Source organism: Capra hircus, chromosome 21 (genome assembly GCF_001704415.2).
Source record: "Capra hircus breed San Clemente chromosome 21, ASM170441v1, whole genome shotgun sequence".
Lineage (NCBI taxonomy): Eukaryota > Metazoa > Chordata > Mammalia > Artiodactyla > Bovidae > Capra > Capra hircus.
This window is the reverse complement of record NC_030828.1, coordinates 64,365,618-64,388,542: the sequence shown is the minus strand read 5'-3', so window position 1 is coordinate 64,388,542 and position 22,925 is coordinate 64,365,618. Positions and strand designations below refer to the sequence as shown.

The following is a 22,925-nucleotide window of genomic DNA, read 5'->3' as shown; positions in this document are numbered from 1 at the left end:
TAACCGCTGGACTGCCAGGGAAGCCTCCCCTTCTTTTCATCTGTACAACGCAGCCGTCTAATCCCTACCCTCCAACCCCTGCCCCGGGCCGCGGGGCGGGGCGAGGGGGGACGCTCCTCACTGGCGGGTCCGTCGGGGCAGGGGCGGCGGGAGCGCGAGTGGCTCCGGGCCGTTGCGAGAACAGGCGCCCAGCCGCGATGGGGCCTCCGGGAAGCCGGGGGCACGGGCGTCCCCGCACACCCCGCGGCCCAGGGACTCTCCCGGGGTCACACTGACAGTCCATTTTCCAACCCGAGGCAACTGAGGCGCCCGGAGGCCCGGGGACTCACCTCCGCCCAGCCCGAGGCCCCGCCCCCGAGGGCCTGCCCCTCCGACTGGCACAGGCGCCCCGGCCCCGCGCTGAGGCTCCGCCCCCAAGACCCCGCCCCTCCCGGTGGCCCAGGCTCTCGAAGCCCCGCCCCCGCCCCGCCCCCGAGCCCCGAACTGGTCCTCGTGCGGCGCAGGGCGACAGGTGCCGCGGAGCCGAGCCCTGCGCAGCAGCTGGGCGCTCAGAGCCGCGCTCCCAGCCCCACCATGGGCAACAGCGCGGGCCGCAGCGACTTCGAGTGGGTCTACACGGACCAGCCTCACACGCAGCGGCGCAAAGAGATGCTCGGTGAGCGCGGGCCCCAAGTGGGGACAGCCCTGGGGCCGTGTGGTGTCTCAGGTCAGCCCGAGCCCGGGGAGGCGTCGCTCCTGCGCGGCCCGGATGCCCAGCAGGCCTTCCCCGACCTCTGCTTCAGAGGGTGGGGGCTCCACTCCCCGTCCGGCAGCTTCCCCGGCCCAGGGTCCCCAGCTCCGGTCTGAGACTCCCTTCGCGTCTCTGCCTCTGTCCCGGGATTGGGGACCCGAGGACCCGAGCCCAGATCCGTACGTCGGGGGAGCGCGTCTCGGCTACTCCATCCCGGCTGTGGGACGGGAGCCCCTCCCGGGACTCGAGGCGCACAGGTCAGCCCCAAGGACTGTCTTTGTGAGGGATGTGCCGCCCCCGCCCCGCGAAGGCAGCTCCGTGGCCACCTGTCGTCCGCCGCACCCTGGGCTCCCCTGTGCGCCAAGCGCCAGGTCCCAGCGGCCCCGCCCGAGAGGCCCCAAGCCCAGCCCCAAAACCGGGCTCTAGGGCAGAATGAACGCCTGGAAGGAAGCAAAGCTGAACGAGAGACAACTTATCTGAAAACAAACAAACAACAAACAGAGGTTTACCAGAGTCTGTCCTTTAATTTTGTAGCCCAGTGTCCGGTGGCCCCTCTCTGTTATGTAGTGTCCTGGAAAGTCATTTTTACTTACACGGTCACCCGTCCTGTGGACTCACCCACCCTGCGGGCTCCATCAGCCTCTCAGAAGGACCCCGAATGTACGGTTCCTTCTCCCGCGATAAGGGGTTCAAGGACTCGCACCTGCAGAGCTGCTTCTGCTCGGTGCCACCAAGTCGCCTTTGCAGCCGGCTTCCAGGTGAACGCGGTCCCCCTCCCTAAAGTCGGTCACCATTCCACACTCTCGCCCACACCTGCAGTTGGCAAAAGTCTTTAATCTTTGCCAAACAGGTTGACAAAACAATACTATTTCATTACGACTTTAACGTTTGATTTGATGATTGCTTTCAATGTCTAATTGGTCATTTAAATTTGTGTTTTGCTTTCTCTTGGGTTGGAGTTTTGCTTGTTGGGTTGTTAGAGCTCTTTGTATCGAAGTTTTTGACCCTTAGTCGTAAATACAATGCATTGCAAATGTTTTTCCCTTTATAATCACAGGAGCTTTTTTTTTTTTTTTAATGCATTTGAATAGATTGGATTTTTTTCTTCAGATTTTTCTCTTTTGTGTCTTCCTGCTCCACCCCAAGACTAGGGAAGTATCTTCCTATTCCTTTTAAACCTTTCAGACACCGGATGCACTGAGTGGTTAATGCAGGGCTCTGCCCTGCTGTTGCTGGGGTTCCAGGGCCTGGAGACCCCTGGGTGGGTCTGTGGGTCTGTGGTTTTCTCCTGTGAGGTGAGCGATAACCCTGCACTGTGTGTGGCCTCAGCGGGGGCAGCATCGTCTGCTGCACTTGCGAACTTCCTGCAGGTGGCTCAGAGGGTCCTGCTGGGCTGTGTCTCCTTCCCCTTCCTGGGCTCTCCCCGCTGCCCACCCCCCTTACAGGACTCAATGCACACCTGGCCCCAGGTGGAGAAGGCTGGGAGATGTAGCCTGGCCCACAGAGCTGCTTGTAGGGATGCAGACACTCTGGACTACAGCCTTACTTCCCCAGTCTGCATAATGGGCACAGTCATCCTTTCTGGCAGAGTGGGTATGAGGATAAAAGGAGATGTTGAGTGAGAAGGTGCTCCAGTGTGTTACCCAGCAAGCCAGGACGTGGAGAAGGACTCCTCTCTGAAGAGAGAAGCCACAGGCCCTAGAACCAATCCAGGAAGCATCCTGGACAGGATGGCTGGGAACCCTGGAAGACCTAGAGAAGAGGGCGGCCACTTGGGCCAGGGCGGGACAGCACAAGTTCTCAAGGGCTGACTCTCCAGGGCGCTTTGCAGATTCCCATTCTGCAGTGGGTGCTGCGTGTTCCTCCCCACAGAGCCAGTTTTGAGCTAACGAACTTGGAATGTGTCTTCCTCCCTCCCTCCCAGGCATTGCACTCACGGTTCCTGCCTGCCCTATTCGCTCAAGCTCAGCTCTCCCTCCTGCAGGAACAGCCCCCTCCCCGCCTGGGTTGGGGGAGGGTGTTCCCGTGGGATTCCCCTTCCAGCCCATCAGGTCTTTATCTCTTGGAGGCAGGTTTCCAGACCTAGAAGGTTTGTAGATCTTGATTTTGAGCCAGGACCACACCCACTCATCAGCTTTGTGTCGCTGGGTGGGTCAATAAGCAGATGAAGAAACTGAGGTCTGATTGAGTTAAACGAGTTCATCATAGTGCTTTCTTTGTGGAGATGTTGTGCAGATTAGATGAGGTGGGGGGAAGTGTTTTGCCACCACTCAATCAGAAAGGCTCCGTGATTTCCCCAAGGACCGGGAGTGAGTGCTCTTCCTTCTCTGTTTTCCTCTTTTCTTCCATCTGCTGTTTCCCAGCCTGAGAAAAACCCTACATTTAACTGTCAGCCTGTCTTTACAGGGGAGGCCCCAGAGTGGGGCTCAGAGAGGGGAAGTGACTTGCCCAGGGCCACACAGCTTAGAGGCCACAGAGGCCAAATTGGTGTTCAGGCAGGGATGTGCCCCAGGCCCAGCCAGCTCCCTGGGGGGCCACTGGATGCTCCTAAAGAGCCTCACCTCTTGGAGTCGTGCGTGCATGCTAAGTCACTTCAGTCTGTCTGACTCTGCAACCCCATGGACTGTGGCCCACCAGGCTCCTTGGTCCATGGGATTCTCCAGGCAAGAATACTGGGATGAGTTGCAGTTTCCTCCTCTAAGGGATCTTCCCAACTCAGACGTCTCTTATATCTACTTGGATTGGCGGGCGGGTTCTTTCCCACCAGGGAAGCTCAATCCTGGAGTCGGAACCCAGGAAGTCCCTGCTTAGAGCCAGCCGCGGTGCTCTTTGTGCAGGACCAAAGTCCACCTCCAGATCCTGCCTGGACGAAGGAGACATGCCTCTCAGGTCAGGGCTGAGGTTCCGCGAGCTACGAGGGCAGGAGCAGAGAGCCAGTGGGGCTCTGTCCTGTCGGAGATCAGAGCCCAAGCCAGGCACGCCCAGAGGAGTAAGAGGCAGCGTTTGAATTTGTCTTTTCCAAAACAAATAGCTTTGTGATTTTTTTTTTGTGTGTGTGTTTTATTTATGAAAGGGCACACACATAGTTAAAAAAATCAAATAATCAAAAAATAATCCAAGGAAGTAAGGCTCCGGCAATTGTTGGCTTATTTGCTTAGGAAAAGCCTTTGCTGGGGCTCTCTCAGTGGCAAGTGGCTAAGCCCAAAACTGAACTGGCTGACAAGCTTGAGGGAATTCAGGGAGACCACAAGAGAGGAGGGCAGGCTGGCCACAGGGCTCTTCTCTCTGCCCCGATCCTGCCTGACCCGCCTTCTCCACGTCCGCCAGGCGGGCTGCAGCCTGTGTCTACCCAGCTCCGAGATCCCACAGAGGGAGCAGGTGCCTCCCTCCCATTCTGCCGGAGCAGTGCGTCCTCCCCTTGAGCCAGCTCACCTCTGGCTAGAGCTGTGAGTCCTCTGATTAGCCAGTGGGCAGGGGCTGTGATGATGGGCAAGCCACACAGCGTCACATTGTGAGGGCGGAGGGAAGGGGTGTTGTGCTCCAGAGAAGTTGGCTGGGGAGGGAGGGGCGCTTGGGTACATGGCCACAAAGACAGTGAGTGATCCCTAGGGCCCTGTTTGACCTAACTGTGTCCTTCCTGGCTCGAATCCTCCAAGGCAGCGGTCCCCAACCTTTTCAGTACCAGGGAACGAGTTTCATGAAAGACAGTTTGTCGTTGTACCTGGGGTGGGGTGGGGTTTGGGGATGATTCACGCGCGTGACATTTCTTGTGCACTTCACTGCTTTTATTATGACATCAGCTCCACCTCAGATCATCAGGCATTAGATCCTAGACTTTGGGGGCCTCTGCTCCAAGGGTTTCCCTTCCTAAAAATCTCATCTCTGCGTCGACACCCCAGTACTCTGGTACCCTTTATCCCTAGCCCCTGCTCTCTGACCACTCAGTGGAATAGAGCTAGCCCTCCATCTGCCCGTCTCGTGGTTTTTGCAAACGCTGCGTCCTCTGCTTGAATTCTCTTTCCTACTCCACCTACTTCTAGGATTCCTTCAAGTCTCAGACTAGACGTCCCTTTCTCAGAAACAGTGGCTGATAGTACTTGTGCACACACACATTTCGTTTGGAAATAAATCATCAGTTAACTGGGGGAAACGAAAGTCCCTCATTTGTGAATTGACACTTGTCAGTGTTTGTAACTGTTTCCATCATGGCCAGTTTCAAACTGCCGACAGGCATCGCTGCCCACGTTGCTGGGGAGACAGGAGCTTACTTGGGGTGTGACAGAGTCAGGCGTGGGCTGGTGGTCTACAGCACAGTCCACCCCACCCTTGCTTCCCAGCTACCCCTCCCTTGTCCTGCCTTGGAGTACTGTGCACTCTTACCTCAGGACCTTTGCTCCCATCTGTAAATCTGCTTTGGCTTGTGGGGTGATAGCTTTAATTGTCCCACTCTTCCACCCAACTCTGAGCTTCCCGAGGGCAGGGCAGGGTCAGCCCACCTCCCCCTGTGCCTGTCCCAGCGAGGCTGCAGGAGGCAACAGGGACCTACGAAATCTTGAGCCATCTCTAGTCCCACCTGCCAGGACCATCCAGGGGCTTTATCCCCTTTCCAGCAATGCCCAGGTGGCGCTGTGGTAGAGAACCCACCTGCCAATGCAGGAGACATAAGAGACACTGGTTCGGTCCCTGGGTTGGGAAGATCCCCTGGAGGAGAGCTTGGCAACCCACTCCAGTGTTCTTGCCTGGAGAATCCCATGGACAGAGGAGCCTGGCGAGCTACACAGTCCATAGAGTCTCAAAGAGTCAGACAGGACTGAAGGGACTTAGCCCACAGCTGTGCCAGGGAACACGGGGCATACAGCTTAATCCTTGCCCCTGGGGAGCAGGAAGCCCTGTCTTTTCACTTAGGACATTTTTTTCATTCTTTTCTCTCCTCCTCCCCACTTTTTAAAATTTAATCTTACAGACATTTGCATCTTTTTTGCATTTTTTTTTTTAATGCAGGGCGGGACCCTGGGAGGTTAGGCACCCTGCCCAAGGTCTCCCGCCCAGCCAGGGCTGGGCTTAGGACAAGTCTCTAACCTGGGGACACAGCCCACATCTCTGTCCCACCCTCTTCTCCACCCAGGACCTGAGAAGAGGCTGTCCCCCGTCCAGTCCCTGGCACATGACTCGTGGGCAGGCTCCAGCTCACGTGGCCCCTTCCTCTCATTCTTTCCGACCTCTGTACTGATGTATGTGCTGTGCCTTCCTGCCTGGCCTGCTTCTAACCCGCATTCTTTAATTTGTACCCACTTTTATGAGGCATGATTTACATGCCATAAAATTTGCTCATTATAAAGACACAGTCCAGCGATTTTTAGTGAGGTTACACAATCGAGTTTAGAGCTCTCCCCTCACCCTGGAGGGCCCAGGACCACTTGCAGTCACTATCCTGGACCCAAATCCCGATTCCTGTCCCGCGAGTCCCCGCCTGAGGGTCACGGGGCCTGGTGTGCGTCCTCTCCCGGCACATCCTCCTCGGGACACACTGTGCCCCCGACGTGCAACGCCTAGCCTGGCTCAGCCCAGGAGCCTCTCCTGCCTTGGGATCTGGGGCCTGGCTCGTCCTGGAGCTTTGGCAAATATTTGTCAATGAATCAGGAGCAGGTTCAGCGGGAGGCAGGTGAGGGGGTGGGGTCGTGACTCCTGGAGGTGCTCTGGGCCCCTTCCCCCGTCCTCCCCCCCACCCCCAGTGCCTCCCACACTGACCAGACAGGCCTGGCTTTGCCTTTTGGCTCCGAAACCAAAACCCAGGTGGGAGAGACAGGGCTGGGGGTGGGGGGACTGCTTAACAGAGCTGCAGAGAAGTCGTGCAGGAGGGAGAGGTGGAGAGGGCTGGGGAACCTTTGTCCGAGAAGCCTTCAGAAGCAGGACCGCTTGGCTGTGTGTGTGTGTGTGTGTGGAGGGGGGGAGGGAAGGCACCACTCCCGGAGCAGTGTGTTGGGGGGCAGCAGGGAATTGACAGACATCAGGGAATGTTCGAGACTAGGGAGCACCCGGTGGGGAAGGGACCCCTCTACCCCGAGCTAGTGGGACCGTCGTGGCACTTGACATCCCTGGGGGAAGCGGTCTGTCAGGGAGAAGACCTCTCGGCCGGCCAGTCGGCAGGGCCGAGGTGGGGGCCTGGGGACCACCCTCGTTGCCCACCCCCCGGTGCCCGCAGAGGGTGAGGACCTGGCAGCCTTCCCTGCCCGCCCGCTGTCACCTGGCACAGCAGGGTTCGTCAGGAAAGCTTCTGGGAACAGCCAGGTGGGTATCCACGGGAGACTGCTCTGTGGGGTTGCAGTGGACCCCGGGCCCAACTGGGCCCTCCCTTCCCACAGGCTGCTCCTCTGCTGGGCCCTCGGGGCCTTGTGAACAAGTCCGCCATGCATGTACATGTATGTAACACATGCAAGTTCCCATCACCGGCTCCCCGACACCTCAGGGCCTGCGGCCTCCTCCCTCTTGCAGGCTTGTGGCCCCTTTGCCGCGGGGAAGACCCCCACCCCCGGGTGCTTATAGCCCGGGACTGTCAGAGCAGGCGCCTTAGGGATGGAGAGTGAGGAAGCTGGCCCAGAGAGGGACAGGGGCTTGCCCCAGGGTGCACAGCAGCTGGGCTGAGTCAGGCTGCTGTGAGGCTCTCCTGAATGCGGACCTGGGTTTATCTCTGGGCACCGGGTCCTGATGACTGCAGCCCAGCTTCAGGAAACAGCTCCTCTGGGACTGAGGGGTCCTTGGGGACAATGAAGGAGACAGAGAAAATCAGCTGTGGTGGAACCTCTGTGTGCCCGTCTCTAAGGTGGGGGCCCGGTGCCCTCCGAGGCGGACTGGTGAGGCCCGAATGAGTAAGTGTGTGCCAGACGCTGAGCATGTTTCACCTGCCGAGGTCCGGTTCCACACCCAGGCCCTGGCTCGCATCCAGCAGGTCCAAAGTCAGGGGTCCTGAGGTCAAGTCTCACTCTGTCGGTCTTGCCCCGCCTTGCCTGGACCCTTCCCTGGGCCCCCATCCCTCCTCCTGTGTCGTGCCTGGACAGTGTGACTTCCAGCAGTGACTGCTGTTCGTGGCCCGCCGCCTTGGGCCCCGCCTGAGCCGCTGCTGGAAAGCCATTGCATGGGTCTGGTTCCAGGTGGCAGTCCGTGCCCGGCCCCAGGCTGCCCGACTGGACCAGAGAACCCTGAGGCACGTGTGTCCTTAGCCAGCTTCTGTGGTGCTCTGCGCTGGAGGCCCGGGTGGGCAGGTTTCCCCTGCTGTCAGCTGAGATCGCCCGGGGCGGGGGGGGGGCGGGCAAAGCCTGGTCAGGCTGGGCCAGGGCTCTGCTTTGGGGGCTGCTGGACGCTCTTGTCCTCCTCCTCAGGCTTCACTCCTCTCCTGGGACCTGGAGAGATGGAGCCAGTGTCTCTCCCCTCCCCAGCAGCACCCCTGAGCCCTGGAAGAGGAACCCCTCGGTCAAGCCAGCTCCCCTACCCCGGCCTTCTCCATGACCTCGCCCCGCACCTCTATCCCCTCTTTCGGCCGTCACCCCGCCCCCCTCTCCCCCATCTCGACCCCGCAGCCAGCCCTCTCCCCCCTTGCCCTCACTCGGCCTCACCTTCTCACCTTGCTTCCTGCCCACACAGCTCCTGCTGGGGTCCCCAGGGGCCTTGCTAAGTCCAGCAGGAGGCTGTCCTGCCTTCCTTTCTCTGACCCTCTTTGACCCCCACAGTGGGACACCCCAAGCCCACAGCTACAGCTATCCAGAATCTGTGCCCAGTGACCTCGTTAGGCCTGCATGGCTGGAGGTCCCTAGAACATCTTCTCGGGGAGGACCCCAAGCCTCCCAAGCTCCCCTGGGGCCCGGAAGCCCTTGCATTGAACAGGTTCAACGTTTGCCGTTCCACCTGTCCAGCAGGCGGTAGATGGCGAGTGAACCAGTGTGACCTGCTCACCAGTGCTCTGCAGGTTGGTCCAGAGTTGCTGCAGTTCAGTTGCTCAGCTGTGTCCGACTCTGTGACCCCATGGACTGCAGCACGTCAGGCTTCCCTGTCCATCACCAACTCCCGGAGCTTGCTCACACTCATGTCCATCGAGTCAGTGATGCCATCCAACCATCTCATCCTCTGTTGTCCCCTTCTCCTCCCGCCTTCAATCTTTCCCAGCATCAGGGTCTTTTCCAATGAGTCAGTTCTTCGCATCAGGTGGCCAAAGTATTGGAGCTTCAGCTTCAACATCAGTCCTCCCAGTGAATATTCAGGATTGATTTCCTTTAGGACGGACTTGTTGGATGTCCTTGTTGTCCAAGGGACTCTCCAGAGTGGCCCCACTTAGATGGTGCCTTTCTGGGGTCTTTACTGAAGGCTGAGTTTGTTCCGTGAGGCCTCCCAACTGTGCCACCCTTGGAATCTGCTGCCCGCCCGCCCCCAGCGGCTCTGAACCCTCACAGGGTCTCGCAGGGCCCCCCTTGGGCTGGAGCACTTGCTCTGCCCGTCCCCCGTCTCTGTGGTCTGGGCGGGGCTCTGGGCAGCGGGAGGTGGTCTGGAGCTTGGCCCCTTCCCAGATTGCTCCTGAGCTGCCCTGCATCTAGCTTGTGCATTGACCCTTTCCATCGCTTCTGGCAGGACGGCCAGGCCCAGTGGTGCAGTGGTCTGGGAGGCTGCGGCCTGTTCTCACAGGTTAAAGCAAGTCTGGGGCCAGATCGGCTTCCACCATCAGCCCATGGCCCTAAGGGTCAGAAATGGGACGTTTTTACTCTCAGGTCTGGAAACTGTTTAATAACAACAGTAGAAACAGCTCCTGGGACTCTGAGCTGTCATCCCGGGCTCGCCACAGTCTGGATGCGGGGGGCGGTGGGGAGCAGGCATCAGCCCCATTTCCTGGATGCGGAGACCTCGGCCGGGGCAGTGTGCATCCAGGACTTGGTTGGCCAGGGTTGGGGGCTAGGGACCGGGCACTCCTGCCCATGTTGGGGCCGCGGCCAAGCTGAGGGCAGCTGGGTCCTTGGAGAACTGTCAGGAAAGCAAGAAGGGGGTGCCAGGCTGGGCTGGGGGGACCCCCAGGGCGCTCCCCTTTGTTCCACTCACGCAGGACTTACTGGCCTTGTTTGACAGACGGGGCACTGGAGGCTCCCCATTCAAGGTCACAGCCCTGGCCTCTGAGCGGCACAGGAGTGGCCTGTTCGTGGGCCTGGATCCCTAAGCTGGGGTTTTGGTCCCTGCTGGCCCAGAACTTGCCAGGCTGTGCTTATCTGGAACAGGTGTGGCCTGCCCCGCCCTGCCCCGGGCCTGGCCTCCTTCCAAGGGGAACAGCGGCTGGGGGCGGGGGGCGGCCCTGTAGAGGCTGGTGGCCTCTGGCTACCTGAGTCAGCTCCCAGGTGTGCGCAGGCAGGTAAGGGCCCAGTCCCTGCTTGCTCAAGGAGGGAGGCTGGTGCCCAGAGACCCACCCCTGCTGGTCGGGAGACTGAGGGAGCCCAGCGGGGCCTGTGGTCCAAGCCTGACATCCGGGTACGCAAAGGCCGGGGACCTTGCATTTGATGAAATGCAGGCCTGGCTGCGGGTCAGAGGTCGCAGGCGTGTCCTTCTGGCCCCGGCTGTCACGCAGATGCCTCTTCCTCCCCTGCTCTACCCCGCCGTGGCCGCTGGATCCCCTTTCCAGGCCTCTCACCGGAGGCACTCATCTTCCTGGGGAACACTGAGGCCCACTCTCTGACATGTCCCTGCTCACCCTGACCCCCTCTCAGGGCTGGAACGAGCTGGAACGAGGCCTGCCCCCTGCACCCACTCCTGAGTGGATCCCACACCCCAGCTCCCACCCCCTGGCCGGGTCCTTGGTCTCGCTGGCCCTGCTCGGCAGGGTGATGCTGGACGCATGCCACGCTGGCTGGTCCGCCTTGGCCAAGGCAGGCGGGCCGTGCAGCCCTCGCTGGACAGGGGCAAGCGTGCGTGGCCGCTGTGCCCAGCGCCAGGCCGGGCAGAGGTGGGCCCCGAGGCCGTGAGGGCTGCTGGAGCCCCGGGCTTTCTTCATCCGCCGTCCAGCTGCTGCGAGTCTCCTAGGGCTGCAGACACACTTGTCCTCTCAAGGTCCTGGAGGTCCGATGCCTGACCCGGGTCTCATGGGGCTGCAATTTCCTCCGTGGTCGCTGGTCAGGGAATCTGTCTCCCAGCCTTTTGAGCTCCCAGAGCCGCCTGTTTCCCTTGACTCATGGCCCCTCCATCGTCACAGCTAGCGAGGGAGATGGAGACCTTGAGCATCCCCGAACCTCTTCTCCTGAAGGCTTCCCCGCTGTCCCTAGCCTCGCGTGACGCTGAGCCGCTGGGATAACCCAGACGCTCCTTGCTGTCGTGAGGTCCACAGACCTCACGTGGAAGTGGGGAGTAGGAGGTGGGCATCTTTGGGGGCGCTGTTCTCTGCCCTCCCAGTTGCCAGTCTCCCCCCCCACCTTGGGAGCTGGTTTTAGGCGGCAGGGCCTTGCTCTCCTGTCCTGCCCCTTCTTCTGCCCGCCCGGGGCAGCAGGCATCACATGGGGGCCTCTGGCCTTCCTGGGGAAGCCAAGTGGCCTCCCACAACAGGGGGACGACTCATGTGGCTGCCGCTGGGCCACGTGGGCAGGCCTGGGAGGAAGTGCCCACTGGCCTAATCCACCAACCCCATCCCCGGCATCCCCGTCTGCGGGCAGCACCCTGGTTGTTGGCCTGTTAAACCTGCTGGGTCTCCACGTGTTGGCCGCTCGTCACACAGATTAATCTGGGTGCCTGCTCCCAGCCAGTCAGCCCAAGCCTCCGTGCCTTATCTATCCATCCTCCCAGTGGCCTGTTTATGGTTCAGAAACAAACCCTTGGAGCTGAGGTAACTTGCTTGGAGCTGGGATTTTTTTTTTAACTTTTTTTATATTGTGGAAAGCTATAACACAGAATTCGCCATCCTAACCATGTGTGCTGTGCTTAGTCGCTCAGTCGTGGCCGGCTCTTTGTGACCCCAGGGACTGCAGCCGGCCAGGCTCCTCTGTCCACGGGGATTCTCCAGGCAAGAACACTGCAGTGGGGAGTCCATCCCTTCTCCAGGGGATCTTCCTGATCCAGGAATGGAACGAGGGTCTCCTGCATCACAGGCGGATTCTTTACCAGCTGAGCCACCAGGGAAGCCCCACTTTAACTGTGTGTAACACGTGTGATTTGGTGGCGTGAATTCACAGTGTGGTGTAGCCATCACTCCTATTTCCAAACCTTTTTCCTGACTCCAGACAGAGACACTACACCCCTTCCCGGTCACGGCCCGTCCCCCTGCGCCCACCCGCCCTGGCAGCCTCCGCTGTCTGGCTCTGTGAACTTGCCTATTCTAGCTATTTCACTTCGGTGGAATCATACAGTTTGTGGCCTTTGGTTGCTTTCACTCTGCGTAATGTCTTCAAAGTTTATCCATGTTGTAAGTCGCCTGGGTCAGTCCTTTATTCCCGTGTTTGGAGGAGGACGTGGTGGTAGTTTATTCGGGAGTCAATTCCCAGGAGCAGGATTCAGGACGCTGACATTGTGAAGTGGGGAAGTGGGAAAGTCAATATAAGGACTTTTTATTTTTCCCGTAGCCCCCAACTTTACTATTTGAACATTTGCAACTCTGACTCTATACATAAGTTTTAATTTCTTACAGAACTCTACATTCCATATTGCTAGGCCACTTTGCTCTCCATCTTCCATCACATTTTCATCAAGAGGTATTTCCCCAAATGACAACCGGCCTGACTGTGTGCTTGCTGTTGTTCACTTGCTAAGTTGTGTCTGACTCTTTCGACCCCATGGACGGTCACCCACCAGGCTCCTCTGTCCATGGGATCTCCCAGGCAAGAATACTGGAGCGGGTTGCCACTTCCTTCTCCATGTAAGGATTTTTTAAATTGAAGTATAACTGACCTATAACATTATATTAGCTTCAGGTATACAACATAATGATTAAAAAAACTTTCTAAGTGGAAATATAGTTGATTTATAATGTGTTAGTTTCATGGATACAGTAAAATGGTTCAGTTCTATACATACACATGTATATAAATATATACATACTATTTTTTTACATTCTCTTCCATTATAGATTATTACAAGATATTGAGTATAGTTCCTTGTGCTGCACAGTAGGTCCCTGTTGATTATCTACTTTATATATAGTAATGTGGATATTTTAATCCTAAACACCTAATTTATCCCTCCCCCGAACACAATGATTTCATATATTCCAAAATGACTCCCATAAGTCTAGTTAACATCTGTCATCTTATAGTGTTACAGTTTTTTATCTTGATGAGTTCTTGGGTACCGAGTTCTTTTTTCCAGTTTTGAGATGTAATTCACAGATAGCATCTTATAAGTTTAAAGTGTGCAACATGATGGTTTGATATGTGTTTATAGTGCAAAATGATTACCATAGTGAGTTTAGTCACATGGGATGACAAGCTCTTGACGAGAACTTTCAAGACCTGCTTCTGTGGCAGCTTAGAAGGATGTAAGGCAGTATGACTAAATGTAATCAGCATTCTGGGGGTTACATTCCTATGTCCTGCTTGTTTTAGAACTGGAAGTTTCATTCCGCCCTGAGGCCGAATAATATTCTGTTGTGTGGCTGGACCTCGTTTTTGTTTATCTGCTCGTCAGTTAATGGACACTTGGGTTGTTCTTACTCTCTGGCTGTTGTGAACAGTTCTCTGAACATGGGTGTGCAAGTATCTATTTGTGTCCCTGAATTTGAATTCTTTAGGAGTGGAACTGCTTGGTCGTATGGTTAATTCCATTTTTTTTTTTTTATTAAAAGAAAAAAATTTTTTGACCGAGTTATGCAGCATGTGGGATCTTAATCTCTAGCCAGGGACTGAACCTGGGCCCCTGCAATGGGAGCGTAGAGTCACTGGAGCACCGGGGAAGTCCCTGGTTGATTCCATTTTCGACTTTACGAGGAACCACCCAACCGCTCTCCCCAGTGGCTGCGCTGTTGTGTTCCCACTGGCAACATACAGACAAGGATCCCTGTTTCTCCGCAGCCCTGTTGTTTTCTGAGTTTAGCTGTCCTAGCGGCTCGGAGTCGGGACCGCACTGAGGTGCTGGCGGCACCCCTGGTGACTGACGATGTTGAGCATCTTCTCGCTTGCTTAGAGGACCAGGTACACATCTTTGGAGAAATGTCTGTTCAGGTTCCTTTGCCCATTTTTCACTGGGGCTGTTTGTCTTTTTGTTTGGGGTTGAATGAGACCTTTATATATTCTGGTTATTAAGGCCTCTTTCCAGAGCTGGAATTCGAATGTGTTATGAACGCTGCTCCCTTCCAACCCTGCCTGGGGATGCTGTGGTCCTTGGGGGCCCGTTAAGCAGGGCTGAGATTTATCGTCCGTCCTGGGCTTGCTTGCGCTTTCCCAGGTTCAGCTTTGACACTGGGCTGTGACCACCATTCTTTTGGACCTGATGAGGTGGTGTCCTTGGCGGATTCAGGGAGAGCTCTCTGGATCAAAGGACCCAGGCAGTAGTGCAAGGTTTGGAAGCGGCCAGAATAAGAACAGGGGTTGGGGCAGGAGGGCTTACCTGGGGCTCAGTGGTAAAAAAGTGAGTGAAGGCCGTGCAGTAGTGTCCAACTCTGCGATTCTGTGCACTGTAGCCTGCCAGGCTCCTCTGTCCATGGGATTCTCCAGGCCAGAATGCTGGAGTGGGTAGCCGTTCCCTTCTCCAGGGGATCTTCTCAGCCCAGGGATCGAACCCAGGTCTCTCACACTGCAGGTGGATTCTCTTAGCATCTGAACCACCAGGGAAGCCCAAGAACATTGGAGTGGGCAGCTTATGCCTTCTGCAGGGGATCTTCCTGACCCAGTGATCGGACTGGGGTCTCCTGCACTGCAGGCGGACTCTACCAGCTGAGCTATCGGGGAAGCCCCAGTGGTAAAGACTCTGCCTGCCAATACAAGAGATATGAGTTCAGTCCCTGGTCCCGGAAGATGGTACACGCCGTGGAGCAACTAAGGCTGTGCACCCCAAGTACTGGACCTCTGCTCTAGAGCGCGCAGACCGCAACCACGGAGCCCGCGCTCTGCAAAGAGAAGCCGCCGCAATGAGAAGCCTGGCACCACGACCAGAGGGCAGCCCCTGTTGATCCAATTAGAGAAAAGGTCTCGTAGCAACGAAGACCCAGCACAGCCCCAAATTAGTAGAATTGTATATTAAAAAAATAACAGGGGGCAAGGGTATGATATTCAGACCCCACCCTGGCCCCCGGCCAGCTGTCTTGAGGCCGAGTGTAGCATGACTACTCACTTGCCTGGAGCCCAAACCACTGTAGTTGCCGGGTGAGGTGACAGCTCGGCGGGAGTGTTGCTGTGTAGGCAGCGGGGGTGTAAGTGCTGCCAGAGGGATTCTGTGGGCTTCCTGGGCAGAAGTTCCAGGACGTGGGGACCCCAACAGCCCCCCTCAGCATCTCCAGCCAATGCGAGCTGGCCTGCCATCAGGAGCCAGGACCAGTCTGGGGGATACATACCCTGCAAGGCACATCCGGCCCATGCGTGTCCCTCTGAGACTCGGAGGCCCAGGGAGGGTGGCACCATGGCCACCCAGCGAGATCAGGGCCGATCTCGAGACAGGCTCGTGGCGCCACTGCAGCTCGGGCAGGGGGACTTGGAGCGAGCTTCCCCCTTGATTGGACAGAATTCCTTGGCTCTTGTGTGTTTCACCTTGCATACCCCCAGGCACAGGCAGCTCACCGCCTCTAAAACAGTTGATTCCATTGCTGAGTGGCTCTGACAGGAAGTGCTCAAGGAAGGAGGAGCTGTCACCTGCTTCCCATTCTGAGCGCAAAAGGGAAGCGATGCCTGGGTCACTCAGAGGGATGAGCAGGCCAGGGTCTGACACTGGCCTGGCCAGTTCGAGTCAGGGCCCGGCCTCTGCTGTAGCCTCTACTGCAGCCTGAGGCCGCCCAGCTGCTGGCTGGGCAGGCGGGCTGGACACTGGGCACGCGGGCGTCGGGCACTGACTGTCGTAAGGGCGCCTGCATCCTCACTGGCCTCAATCCCCACCCGTGTGCCCTGGCACTAGCCCCACCTGAGGAACCCAGGGACAGAGCGGACCTGTGGGAGCGTGACTGTCCCCTCGAGCGCGTGTCGCCCCTCCCCTGTCCCTCCCGGACTCTGGACACAGCGCCAGCCAGCTCGGCAGCCTTGCGCCTGGCCCTGCCCGCCCTCCAGCCAAGCAGAGGTTTCCAGCAGGCGCTGCCCTCTGACCTAAGGGCCCCGACTCCACCCTTTTCTCTCCCAGCTACTCCTGAAGGCCCTCCCCTGCTTGGGCAACCCCCACTTCATTGTGTTTTCCCTTTTCTGTTAAACAAAATACAGAAAAGTGTAAATGGCATGGTAACAAACACCCACCACCCCACCCCAATACGCATATCCAGCGCTTTATCATGTTTCCTTCAGATCTTGTTTAAAAGGACTGAAGCACAAAGCCAGAGCCCTCCACGTTCCCCTCCCCCAGCTCCGCTGCCCCCTCCCAGGGCCCAGACAGTCTGCCGGTGGCCCCCCCTTGAAGACCCAACCACGCACAGCACCGCAGCTCCTGGCAGCTGCTTTGATATTGGGTATCACGTTTCTGTGACCCAGGCTGACACCTGCTCTTTACTGAGGCTGGTGACCAAGACCCGCCACTCTGGGAAGTCTCCCCAGAGCCCCCTTGGGGTGGGGGGTGGAGGTGGGTCTGCAGGTGCACAGAGCTTGCAGGACTCTCTGCGTCACTGCCTGGGGGCATGATGGTGGAGGGGAGAGGTGGGGGGGCGGGGCTAGGAAGAGAGGGCAGGAAAAATGGGAGGAAGAAGGGGGAGGGGGAGGGAGAAGGGGGAGGAGAGGGGGAGGAGAGGAAGGACGGGGGGGGGGGAGAGTGGAAGGAGGGGGAAGGGGAGGGGGGAGAGAGGAAGGAGGGGGAAGGGAGGGCCAGCGGGGAGGGGAAGCAGGGGGAGGGGAGGGCCGGCAGGGGGAGGGGAAGCAGGGGGAGGGGAAGCAGGGGGAGGGGAAGCAGGGGGAGGGGAAGCACAGGTTTGGGACCCAGGCGGCCAGTGCCCACCTCACCTTCTCCCCTGTCCCCCTGCAGCCAAGTACCCGGCCATCAAGGCCCTGATGCGGCCGGACCCCCACCTCAAGTGGACGGTAACGGGAATGGTGCTGGCGCAGCTGCTGGCCTGCTGGCTGGCGCGGGGGCTGGCATGGCGCTGGCTCTTCTTCTGGGCCTACGCCTTTGGGGGCTGTGTGAACCACTCGCTGACGCTGGCCATCCATGACATCTCGCACAACACCGCCTTCGGCACGAGCCGTGCCGCCTGCAACCGCTGGTTCGCCATCTTCGCCAACCTGCCCATAGGCCTGCCCTACGCCGCCTCCTTCAAGAAGTATCATGTGGACCACCACCGCTACCTGGGCGGCGACGGGCTGGATGTGGACGTGCCCACGCGCTTCGAGGGCTGGCTCTTCTGCACGCCGGCCCGCAAGCTGCTCTGGCTGGTCCTGCAGCCATTCTTCTACTCGCTGCGGCCGCTCTGCGTGCACCCCAAGGCCGTGACCCGCATGGAGCTGTGCAACGCCCTGGTGCAGCTGGCGGCCGACGCCACCATCTATGCCCTCTGGGGGCTCAAGCCCATGGTCTACCTGCTGGCCAGCTCCCTGCTGGGCCTGGGCCTGCACCCCATCTCGGGCCACTTTGTGGCTGAGCACTACATGTTCCTCAAGGGCCATGAGACCTACTCCTACTACGGGCCCCTCAACTGGATCACCTTCAACGTGGGCTACCACATGGAGCATCATGACTTCCCCAGCATCCCCGGCTGCAACCTGCCCCTGGTAGGTGGGGTCAGGGCAACGGCAGGCACCGGGGGGTGGGGGGGGCGCGAGGTGGGGAGGTGCAGGGAGGGTTTGGGGCTGCATTGTGGCCTCTTTTCCTCTCTTGCCGGTCACGGGACGGCCACATTCTCCCTTGTGGTCTCCAGGGCAGGAGGAAAGGCCACAAGGCACACGGAGTGCCTGGCTGGAGAACAAGAAGGTGAATTCACGGTGGGCAGGGGCTCGAGGGGCATGTTACAGTTCAGGCCTCTTGGTTTAACGCAACCCTGTTTGAGCACAGCTGTGGCGGTCACGGGCTGGCTGTGTGTCCTGGGCCCGCCCGCTGGCCCTCCCTGAGCCTCAGAGGGTGCCTGCAGCAGTGGCACTGGGTCGAGTGAAGCAACCCGCCTTTTGACCCCCTCCCTTCTCAGTTCTTGTCCCTGCCCTGTGACCCTCCAGGGCCCCCTCACGGCGCAAAGAGGACAGAGAGCCTTGCCCTTTGTGACCCAAGGGCTCTGACCTGAGCTGTCTCAGAGCGAAGCCTCCGGCCTGGGCTGGTGCCTCTGTCCTGGAGACCTGGGGCTGGAGAATGTCTAAAGGAGCAAGAGGGAGGCGGGAGGGGGAGGCCTTCTGCTCTGCTGCTGGCTGGTTAGAGCAGAGGTGCCGGTGCCCAGGGAGGCTGGAGGTTGCTGTGGTGGGAAGAGTGAGTGTGCGAGTCTGTGTGTGTGTCCCTGTGTGTTCAGGTGGTTAGGTGTGCCTGTACGTACATGCATGTCTGGGTGTGCATGTTCACCCACCCATGTGTGTCCGAGTGTGTGTGAGCACTGGTCTGGGTGTGCAGGTGTTTGGACCGTGCCCACCCAGTGGCTCCTCCACGGCACCGAGGTCCTGCTCTGTGCTGAGCACTGTCTCACCACAAGCCTGTGCGACATTTCAAGGTCATCATGCCCATTTCGTGGATGAGAAGGCAGAGGCTCAGGTTGGGGGGTGGTTCCCTGCTCCCAGGAAGCAGCAGAGCCAGACTCTCGACCCAAGACGCTCACAGGAGCATCTGGTGTCAGCTGTGACCCTTTACTCCTCCCAAACAAAGTCAAGGGCTCCCAGCTCCCGCCTTGCGGGTCCCCTCATACCCCGGAGGGCGCCCTCCTCCCCGCTCCCGTCCCAGCTCCCGTCCCATCTTTGGCTCTAAAGCAGGTCCTGTGCACCTGGCGCGTCCTAGGCGGGGGAAGGGTAGGCCTTTCCCGTGGTTGGAGAGCAGGGGAGGTGCTGGTGTGGCTGTAGCTGCTGAGGCTGGAGCACTTCCTGGAGGAGGCGGGCTGAGGGTGTCAGATGCAGAGAGGGGTAGGGAGCTGGAGTGGAAAATGACAGGTACTGAGGCCAGAGAGGAGGGTGATGGGGTGAGGGAGTGGTGGGAGCCGAGGTCAGAGGAGAGTCTGCAGGTTCACGAGGGCATCTTGTGCCGGCACGGAGGCGCGGGGACAGACCGTGGTTCAGCAGGACTCAGAACTCCGGCCCACCCCGGGGCTCCTGGATCGGAGACTTTGTGTGTGGGCCCCCGGGAAGGAGGGGAGTATGCATTTTAATTCCTCACCCTACTTGGGGCCGGGGGCTGGGAGAGGTCGGAGCTCAGCGCCTCCTGGTGCCAATGGCCCCTTCGCCTTCGTGCAGCGCCTGAGGCCTGCTGCTTGACTTAGCTGGAGGACACGGGTACCCTCAGCGCTGACAGGGCTGTGCGTGCGTGCATGTGCTCACGTGGTCTGTGTGCTCGCTCGTGTCTGCGTGCGTGCGTGCGTGCGCGCGGCCTCTGACCCGCCTGTCCCTCCCCTGCAGGTACGGAAGATCGCGCCCGAGTACTACGACCACCTGCCCCAGCACCACTCGTGGGTGAAGGTGCTCTGGGATTTTGTGTTCGACGACTCCCTGGGGCCCTTCGCGCGGGTGAAGCGGGTGTGCAAGCTGGCGGAGAACCGCCTGTGAGCCCAACGAACGGCCGGCGCCCTGGGGCCGTGCTGTGGCGCCCTGGGGCCGTGCTGCCCCGCCCCGGCCGCTGGATGCAGGGCTGGCTGTCACCATCCCACGGCCTAGTGCCCAGAACTGGTTTGGCTGCATTTGGTTCCCGCGCCCTGAGCCACTGCTCTTTCCCCCCCGGGGCCCAGAGACAACACCTGGCGGCAGCGGGCATGGATGGCGGCTCGGGTTGTACATGGACTGGTGACCTCAGGCCGGCCCTCCTTTTCAGGGCTGGGCCTGACCCTGCCCTGGGCACTCTGCGCCTAGGGAGCAGTCCTCCGGCGTTCCCATGCCCTAAATTAAATCCAGCAGTGGTTTTCAAGTCCCCAGAGCCTGCTTCCCTGGGCAGGGCCTGCTCTGTGCCCCCTGGTGGGGACCACACTGAGCCAGTCCATGTGGCCCTTGGCCCATGCTCTTGCCTCAACCCGTCCCCTGCCCAGGTCCGCCTCACTCCTGCTCCAGCCTGAGCCCACACCCTCACCAGCTCAGGTGTGAAGCTGGAGAAGGGGTAGCACGGGCTGGGGAGATGGCTGGTGGACAGGTGGCCGGACAGAGGAGTGACAGCCCACGTGAAGGGCAGCTCTGATGGTGTCTCTAGGACGTGGGGCACAGCCTGTCCTGGCTAAGCCAAGGGCTGATGGCACAGGTGAGGGGGGAGGCGTCAACAGCCCCTGGCCCAGGGAGGGGCTGTGTTGGGATAGGGGTCTGGGTCTCCCAGAGGCAGGCAGGCAGCAGGAGGGTGCCCGGGTGAGGGAAATACAGCCCCCCTTGGAGATGTGAGGCTGGGGAGGCCGAGGACCACCCTGGGGGCAGGTGTGGTGGGGCTGGGAGTGGCACCGAGTGGTCTGACCACTGGGATGGCCCCCGGGAGGAGACCCCTGCGCTCAATGCCAGAGAGGAGCGCCAATCGGCAAGCTCCGAGCCCAGCTTAGCCCTCCCAGTTGCCAGGCGTTTATCTGACCCCGCCCAGAGCCCAGGGTTGTTAACCTTCCTGGGAGGCGGCAGCCTGGCAACTGGGAACACCCTGTGGACACCTGCCAGCCCCCCTCCCCATGGCCCCAGGATTCCTGGACTGAGGGAGGTGGGAGGAGCTGCAGAGTGCCTCTTGGAACTGTGGGTTAAAGCCGCTCCCCTTCTGACATGCAGAGCAGGCTTCCTGTCTCTCAGTTGCTGGGAGCATGCACGGAGATGGACTATGTCCAGCCTGGCCAGCAAGTGGTCCCGTTTCCTGAACCAGACTGGGCGGTTGTGGTGGGGGGCTCCTCCCACAGTCCCCAGAGTACGGCTGGGCCAGGGCCAGGACACACTGCTGTCCTGGAGGCTGGTCACAGGATTTCAAAGCTTTCCTACTAGCTGGGGTCACTCTGGGCACAGGGGGAGCAGTGGGCAGCGCTGAGGGCCAGGCCCTTTGTGGTTCAGCCCTGCATGGTCTGAGACGTGCCTCTGATGGGCACAGGGGCTGCAGGGCAGAGGCCACGCCTGCTTGCCTCGCCTTCCTGTCTGGCTGAGCCCAAGTCACAGGGCCCCATCTGGGAGGTGGGGGTGGGGATTTGAGCAGGTACACCCTCCTGGTCCCCTTTGATGCTCCTCCTGCATGGGCCCCACACAGGGCCCAGCTCCCTGGAGGAGGCTGGCCCGGGAGCAGCCCCAGGACTCCCGCTGGAAGTGCCTGAGCTGGCGGCTCACACCCCGTCCTTCCTTGCTTCACTCCCAAGGGCCCCGTCTTGGCCCCCCCTACTCCTGGCACCACTCTGCAGGCCCTCCCCCAAGAAGAGGCCTCCCCAGCCAGGCACGACCAGGAGCTGGTGCTGAGTGAACAAGCCGTAGCCAGAGTGTAGACAGTAAGCGTTTATTACCACGTGGACACAGACGGCTTGGTGTGTGGACGGACCCTCGCCGCCAGGATGCAGGGAAGAGCCGTGTGGTAGCGGCCGCCGCTCCCGGGGGCACCTAGAAGAAAACTTGAGACCTTCTAACGAGGCGCGTGACTTGGGGTGTCTTCTCTATGAACCCAAAGAAACGTACACTTAAATAGGCATATATAAAATACAAAAAAAGGCGGCAGGCCTGGTGTTCTGTCAGGTTGAATCTAAAAAATCGAGGAACTGAACTTTTCTCATTTTAATATTTTATCACAGGTTCAGACTTTTAAACGAAGCACGTCCTAGCTTCAGTGCGTGCTGATTGTGCCAGACGCCTGGGCGCTGGGCTCCGTGGGGTCCCCGCCGTCAGGTGGCCCGGGTTGTGGGCGGCGTCGGGGGTTCTGGCCTACGACGTGCTGATCCCGCTCAGCTCCTGCCTGATGGCTGGGGGACAGGGCGGGAAAGAGGCTCAGTCCCAGCTGCCCACCCGAGGGGCCGTGTCCACTGCGGCTGCCACAGCAGGTGGAGACCAAGGTGCCCCCAGCCCCCGCCCCGACCCCTCTGGCCCATGGCCTCCCGAGGCAGGGGCACCCAGCAATAAAGTGGGGTCAACAGTTGGCCTCTGTCTTTTTTTGCTCCCGCTGTCTCCCCTCTTCATTCATTAACTCCTTATCTGCCCATCCCAGCCTGGTAGGGGACTGGACCAACAGGAAGTTGAGCGCTCTCTGTTGGATCAAGGACAGGGCGTGGCTGATCACCCAGCCCTGGGCCGGAGTCTGGCTCCGCTGGCTCCCAGCCGCTCTCCTCTCTCTAGAGTCCCCCAGGAGTGATGGCGAGGAAGGGGGGCGCCTGGACCGCGCCTCCCTGCTATGTGGGCTTAGCTAGCTCGGCCCACGCCTTTCCTCTTCCTCTGGCCCCAGATCTGAGCCGGCCGTTTCAAAGGCTCCGGTGGGGAGTGGACGGATGGATGTGATTCACTGCGACGAGGCCCTGCTCTCTGGAGCCGCAAACCAGCTCCCCAGGCCAGCAGCGCCCAGCAGGCTGTGGACTCGGTCAGGCCCTTAGGTAGTTCTGTGGCTTCTGGGGCCCTCTAGCCTCTGGGAAGGTAGCAGCTGCCCTTGTAGCCCAAGCTCGGGGATCGGAAGCAGCAGAATAAAGAGAGTGATCTAAGTCCATGGGATACTAAGATAAAGAACAGATGGTTCAAAGCTGCTCTGGACTGGTGAACGCACCCTTCCCACCACCGGCTCACCCAGGAGGGAGCCTGGGGAGGTCAGACCGAGGTGCAGACCGTGAGCACGTGCTCCCACTTGGACAAGCTCCTTAATCTGTCTGAGCCACCTCAGACTGCCCAACCAGAGAACTGGGAGGCTGGTGTCGGCTGCGGGGAGGAAGAACGAAACCCCTCAGCGCAAACCCTCAGCCTCCTGGCCCAGAACGGCCTCACTGGCTGGGCCCTCCTGGCCCCTGGCTTGCAGCCCTGGGCACAGGCACCGCTGCCCTCCCCAA

The 22,925-nt window shown here is 59.5% G+C and overlaps 2 protein-coding genes across 8 annotated transcripts in view; one reads left to right on the top strand and one right to left on the bottom strand.

The window, feature by feature from the left end:
• On the top strand, nt 486-19,879 carry DEGS2 (delta 4-desaturase, sphingolipid 2). Of its 2 annotated transcripts, XM_018066042.1 has the most exons (4): nt 488-655; nt 13,747-13,866; nt 16,823-17,565; nt 19,375-19,879. In XM_018066042.1, exons 3-4 carry the CDS (start codon nt 16,849-16,851, stop codon nt 19,519-19,521), a joined length of 864 nt encoding a protein of 287 aa, XP_017921531.1. In that variant the 5' UTR covers nt 488-655; nt 13,747-13,866; nt 16,823-16,848; the 3' UTR covers nt 19,522-19,879. The 2 variants fall into 2 exon arrangements, with proteins under 2 accessions (XP_017921530.1, XP_017921531.1); XM_018066041.1 differs by lacking the exon at nt 13,747-13,866 and having other exon boundaries at nt 486-655.
• EVL (Enah/Vasp-like) overlaps nt 21,388-22,925 on the bottom strand; it is a 147,513-nt gene continuing 145,975 nt past the window's right edge. For 4 of the 6 annotated variants that reach the window (XM_018066037.1, XM_018066040.1, XM_018066039.1 and 1 more), the window contains one exon: nt 21,388-21,860. In XM_018066037.1, coding sequence (XP_017921526.1) covers nt 21,823-21,860 — 38 coding nt within the window. In that variant the 3' untranslated portion in view covers nt 21,388-21,822. Of the gene's footprint in view, nt 22,798-22,925 lie in introns of all 6 variants that reach the window. The other 2 variants (XM_018066035.1, XM_018066036.1) reach the window with 1 other exon arrangement.

What these genes read in the sequence shown, in the direction of transcription:
- DEGS2 (XM_018066041.1), top strand. Translation starts at nt 574, where the DNA reads ATGGGCAACAGCGCGGGCCGCAGCGACTTCGAGTGGGTCTACACGGAC. An exon ending in GCGGCGCAAAGAGATGCTCG is followed by an intron (nt 656 to 16,822) that starts GTGAGCGCGGGC and finishes GTCCCCCTGCAG; the next exon opens with CCAAGTACCCGGCCATCAAG. An exon ending in CCGGCTGCAACCTGCCCCTG is followed by an intron (nt 17,566 to 19,374) that starts GTAGGTGGGGTC and finishes CCTCCCCTGCAG; the next exon opens with GTACGGAAGATCGCGCCCGA.